The sequence below is a fragment of the Salvelinus sp. IW2-2015 genome, linkage group LG7 (assembly GCF_002910315.2).
Source record: "Salvelinus sp. IW2-2015 linkage group LG7, ASM291031v2, whole genome shotgun sequence".
Taxonomy (NCBI): domain Eukaryota; kingdom Metazoa; phylum Chordata; class Actinopteri; order Salmoniformes; family Salmonidae; genus Salvelinus; species Salvelinus sp. IW2-2015.
The window spans coordinates 29,443,291-29,449,459 of NC_036847.1; the positions used below are offsets into that span (position 1 = coordinate 29,443,291).

At 45.2% G+C, this 6,169-nt stretch overlaps 1 protein-coding gene across 1 annotated transcript in view; it reads left to right on the forward strand.

The window, feature by feature from the left end:
• Nucleotides 1-6,169, forward strand: part of LOC111966124 (low-density lipoprotein receptor-related protein 1-like) — a 281,628-nt gene that overhangs the window by 142,393 nt on the left and 133,066 nt on the right. The window contains 2 exon segments of the mRNA XM_070444337.1: nt 1,672-1,752; nt 2,954-3,121. Coding sequence (XP_070300438.1) covers nt 1,672-1,752; nt 2,954-3,121 — 249 coding nt within the window.

Here is a 6,169-nt window from a genome sequence, read left to right on the forward strand (position 1 = left end):
CCCCCCCATGGGACAGTTGAGCTAATGTGCACTAATGTGATTAGCATGAGGTTATAAGCAACAAGAACATTTCCCAGGACATAGACATATCTTTTATGGGCAGAACGCTTCAATTCTTGTTAATCTAACTGAACTGTCCAATTTACAGTAGCTATTACAGTGAAATAATGCCATGCTATTGTTTGAGGAGAGTGCACAGTTATGAACTTGAAAATGTATCAATAAACCAATTAGGCACATTTGGGCAGACTTGATACAACATTTTGAACAGAAATACAATAGTTCATTTGATCAGTCTAAAATGTTGCACATACACTGCTGACATCTAGTGGCCAACATCTAAATTGCGCCTAAACTGGAATAATACATTGTGGCCTTTCGCTAGCATTTCAAAGATGATTAAAAAAATACAACTTTTACCAGATCTAATGTGTTATATTCTCCTACATTMATTTCACATTTACACAAACTTCAAAGTGTTTCCTTTCAAATGGTATCAAGAATATGCATATCCTTGCTTCAGGGCCTGAGCTACAGGCAGTTAGATTTGGGTWTGTCATTTAAGGCCAAAATTGAAAAAAAGGGTCCGATCCTAAAGCAAATTAAGGGACTGCAACTCTCAGACTCGACCATAACAAGACGCATAGAAGACATCGACGAGGACATCRGTAAGCAACTGATTACTGACATATCCGTGGCGCCGTGTTTCAGTATTCCGCTTGATGAACGCACTGATGTACTATAAGTGACATTGCCCAATTATGTGTTTTGGTCCGCTACCCTCAAAACGAGACGTTCATAAAGGAACTTTTATGTTTACTGCCCCTTCAGGGACAAACATGAGTAGAGGATATTCTGAAAGCCCTTGTTACATTTTTAATAATATTGACTGGTCAAATCTGGCATTCGTGTGCACTGACGGCGCCCCAAACATGCGAGTGAAGGAGAAGGGACTCAAAGGCCTGATGAGAAAGAGAGGATATTCCCTTTGTTACGTTTTATTGTATCATTCATCAGGAAGCACTTGTGACTAAACTCAGACTGTGATTTACAGAATGTGATGCAGCAAGTCGTGTGCGTGGTGAACATTATAATTGGGAGGGAACTGAATCACGGCAATTCTGCGAGTTATTGGAGGAATACCAGACAGAATACGGCAACTTGATATTTCACAATGAGGTGAGATGGCTGTCTCGTGGCAGAGTTCTGGAAAGATTTCTCTCTCTCCTCCCTCAAATCCGTGAATTTGTTGCAAGCAAGGGGAGAGAGGAGCCAGAGCTGGATGATCCACAGTGGATATTAATGCTGGCTTTTTTTTTAACTGACATCACCTGCCACCTGAACACAGTGAATCTCCAGCTCCAATGGAAAGCTAGAACTCCGGGCAAAATGTTGCGCATGGTCACAGCATTTCAAAATAAAATCACTGCACTGTTCATACCTGACAGACAGTTTGTTAATTTCCTAAAACTCAGAGCAGTCACCGCATCCAACCCAGACATACTGCAACATTTTAGCTATGATGCATTTGTGTGTGTGTTGGAAAACCCCGTTTGGGGTTTTAGACACTTCCACTACTTAGTTTCAAGTGGGCCAAGAGAGGTCTGTTTGTTGCCCATGATGGTGTTTTCTAGGACGCCATTTTGAAAGGTTCCCTCTCTCCTCCCCCAGCCTACCCCACCTGCTTCCCCCTCACCCAGTTCACCTGTGCCAACGGACGTTGCATCAACGTCAACTGGCGCTGTGATAACGGTGAGCATTATTTATTTATATTTTTTATTTAACTATTATTTAACTAGGCATTATGTCTCCTTCAAGCATTGTAAGTATTACCATTCCTAAGCATTTATAACCTGTATACGAGTGTATTAAGCATTTATAAGCGTTTATAATGGCTTATTCATGAAAGTTCTTAATAAATGTTACCTGTGTGTGTGTGTGCGCCTAGCCTTCTCTTGATCTCTGTCTCTCACACACACACACACACCGTCATCTGTCTTGTTCTGTCCATCTTGTCTGCCGTCACTGTCTCTGTCCTCTGTCCTCAGGTCTCTCTCTACTGTCTCTGGTCCTCTCTCTCTGTCTCTGTCCTGGTGCCACGTTTTTGTCATGGCTCCAGCTTTCGCTACCATTGGCAAAAAAAATTCTGACCATTGTCTGCACTCGTCGCTCTTTAGAGACACAACCACCCAATAGTGGCACCTGTCTCTGTTAACAAGTAACCTGTCCATGTGTCTTTTCCCTCATTCAAATATAAATTGTGCCAAGAGAGTCAAGAGCATTTTTTTTTTGGCACAATCATAGGTGGTGGTGAAGTTATAGTCAATCATGGGAATTACCTCTTTGAAGTCGGCGCCGGCTAACAAGGCCACTCACTATTCCACTACATGAACCGGTTATAGTAAACAAGCGAGTGCAGTTGCATTGATCTGGAGGACTGGAGTAAAGATAAACGAGGCTGCATGGAGGCGCAGGCTTGCGTGCGGTCAATAGAAAGGATGTGCGGTTGCATCGGACAGTGGGTCTCTACTAGCCTTTGTTTGTATCCTGTTTGAAACGGAGGCTCTTTCTTTCTCTTAGCTCTGTATATTGCTCTCCAAGCAATTGACTAACTCCTGCCACAACACATTTTGATGTATACAAAAATGAATGAACACTTGTCGATTTTTAATCCTTCTCCGTCGTATCTCTTCTTGCTTCTCTTTCTTTTCATTTCAGTCTCCGAATTCTAAAGCATCTTCGGATGGAATTATTCTTACAACTCTACTACCTATCTTGATACTTATCCTCTCTCTTCTTTCATTTCACTTCGAATAGCTTCTGCTCTCTCCTCGCTTGTCGTCCTCTCTCTCTCTCTCTCTACCTTCTCTATCTTCGGCATCTCTCTCTCTCGTCTCTCTCTCCATCTATTCCTCTCTCCTCCTCTCTCTCACTGTCTCGTGTGTGTGTTCAGACAACGACTGTGGTGACAACAGTGATGAGGCTGGCTGCAGCCACTCCTGCTCCAGTGTTCAGTTTAAGTGTAACAGCGGCCGCTGCATCCCTGAGTACTGGACCTGTGACGGGGACAATGACTGTGGAGACTACAGCGACGAGACCCACGCCAACTGTACCAACCAGGGTGAGCACTGATACTGGTACTGCCGCTGCACTGTGCCTGACCCTGGCTTCCAACACCTCAGAGYGGATGTTCGTGATCTGAAAAGAAYATGGACTAGTATTGTTCTTTACTGTACCACCCGTATGGCGCTGATGGAGAGCACCGTACTCTCCTTTATAGTACACACGGCAGGATGTTGAGCTCATAGTGAAATTCATGGGGTTGCATGATTCTCCCAGTCTGCGATGCAGATGGTATTGCTCTTCATATGAAGGAGGGTATATGGTATATTTGTCCTTTTTTAGTATACTAGTAAACTATCACCACATTAAATGCCTGTATCATATGTCAGGTTGTGTATATGTCATTCCACAAACTGCTGGAGTTTGTAGAATGAATGTTTGTTAGAACGTTGAAAGGTTCAGTGTTCTGCTGGCTATGCTTTCTGTAATGTCTGCATGTCTCAGCCTGCCCCATCACCCCAGGACATCACTTTMAACTAATCCTTAATGTTGCTGCTCTCGGGGATATGTTTATGCTTTGCGGTTAGTTTAGCTTTCAGGCAGATCTCAAACTAAACTCTTCAGTATGGCTTGCTGAAATCATGCAGTTGCATTGTTTAATATGATAGCTGGTCACATCCAACTTCCCTTCATTCTAGATACTGTTTCTGAAAAGAAAGTGAAGTCAGCTGAAGTCTAAACAATGGCTGGAGTTGAAAGAGCTGGCCAGGGGTGTTAAAGGCTGGAGTTGAAAGAGCTGGCCAGGGGTGTTAAAGGCTGGAGTTGAAAGAGCTGGCCAGGGGTGTTAATGGCTGGAGTTGAGAGGCCCGCTCGAGGAGATCGTACGGACGCTGGTAGATGGCCGGGCGGGGCGTGCCGCCCCGCGGGGCGCGCGCGGGCCGGCGGACGGCCGGAGGCTGACAGGCCGGGCGCCCGCGGGTGAATGCGGCCGGGAGCGTGAGAGCCCGGTAGGAGTGCGCCGCCGGCCGCCGTTTGGGACGGTAGATTGGTAAGTGACTAAGCCGTTGGTAATCGGACTAAACTGGTAATGCCGGTACTGACACTGGTAATGCTATTGTACTTAACTGGTAAGATCGGAATACTAACTGGTAATGCACTGGCTGCTGAGGCCTGTGACGGAGTTCAGAGCGGCCAGGCAGAGCTTCCAAGCCCTCTCTCTCTCTCCTCCTCTCTCTCTCCTCCTCCTCTCGTCTCTCTCGTCTCTCTCTCTCTCTCTCTGCTCTCCTCTCGTTGCTCTCTCTCTCGTCCTTCTTCTCTCGTCTTCTCTTTCAGACTCTACTCTCTCAACACACAACACTCTTTTAACTCTGCTCACCTCGGCTCTCTAACTGTCTCGTCTCTAACTCGCTCTCTCTTTCTCTAACTTGCTCGCACTCTTTAATGCCTCTCTCTCTCTAACTCTCTCTAACACTCTCTCTTTTTTTAATTGCTTAGAAGTTTGGCCTGCCCTGTAATGACAGGGGAAGAGGTGTGTGTTGTTTGTGTCGCACGTGTGTGTGCTCATGCATATGTCTGTCTTTGAATCCTGTGAGTGTGTGTGTGCTGGTGGTGTGTGTGTGGTGTGTGTGTGTGTGTGGTGTGTGTGTGTGTGTGTGTGTGTCGTGTGTGTGTGTGTGTGTGTGTGTGTGTGTGTGTGTGTGTGATGGTGTTGTGTGTGTGGTGGTGTGTGTGTGTGTGGTGTTGTGTGTGTGTGTGTGCGTGCGGTGCCGTGTGCATGCCGTGGGCAATGCGTGGGCATGCGCTGGGGCGATGGTGTATGCATACCGAACCTCCTGGAAGAGTCATTAGTAATAGAAGAAAATCAATACTATTGCCTTCCCAGTTCCCTTCTCTCATATTTTGTGTCCTATGTCAACTTACTGACCCATTCTATGTCAACTACTGACCCATCTATGTCAACTACTGACCCATCTATGTCAACTACTGACCCATGTCTACTATGTCAACTACTGCCCCATCTATGTCAACTACTGACCCATCTATGTCAACTACTGACCCATCTATTCAATGACTACCATCTATGTCAACTACTGACCATCTATGTCAACTACTAGACCTACTCTATAGTGTCAACTACTGACCCTATCTATGTCAACTACTGACCTATCTATGTCAACTACTGACCTATGTCAACTACTCTAACTACGTGACCTATCTCTTGTCAACTACTCCGACGACTAGTCTATGTCAACTGTACTAGCCTAGTCTGATTCACTACTGACCTATTATGTCAACTACTGACCCAAGTCTCTATGCTCAACTACTGACCGGCCATGCTATGCTCAACTACTGACCCTTGCCATGGAGGATTTCATTATTCCACTTCCTTAAGTGATGTCCTTATCTTCCTCTAACATCAGGCGATGATGTCTGTTGAGACAGAACAGGAACAGTTTTGTCATTGTTGTTTTTTACAGAGAACCATTTGGAGACTTAACCCAGTCTAAGCCCTGGCAGACTTACATATCAATGACTAACTGGCTTAGGTTGCCATATTTAATGGAGTTCTGTGTTATGAACGACTTTTGCCTCTATTATTGGAATGGTTAAAGTTGGTTAAGGTTTTTCTTTGTTTGAGGTCTTTTACAAAGGGTTAAGTACTTCCAGCTAAGGTGAAGTCTCTTTCCAATGTTCCGGTAGCAGTTCCCATCTTTCTATGACTTCGAACTCAATCCGCCAATAGTTGATGTACAGTATGCCATTTTATTATTCACCTCCAAGCTGTCAAAATGTTGCCTTGGGGCCAGATCACTTGTGTTATTTCAATCTTGTGCTTTTGGGCAGTTTTGTTAAGGGTTCACTCTCTGGTAGACCGGGTCCATTATCCTCTTCGTTCCTTCTCGCTTCATATTCTGCTGCTCTCTTCTTCTCGTCTCTCTCTCTCTTACTGTCTCTCTCTGCTGTCTCGTCTGTCACTCTCTGCTCTCCGTCACTCTCTCCTGCTCTCGTCTCTCTCTGCTCCTCTCTCTCTCTCTCTCTCTCTCTCTCTCTCCTCTCTTCTCTCTCTCTCTTCTCCTGTCTCTCTCGCTCTCTCAATTCAAGTTTG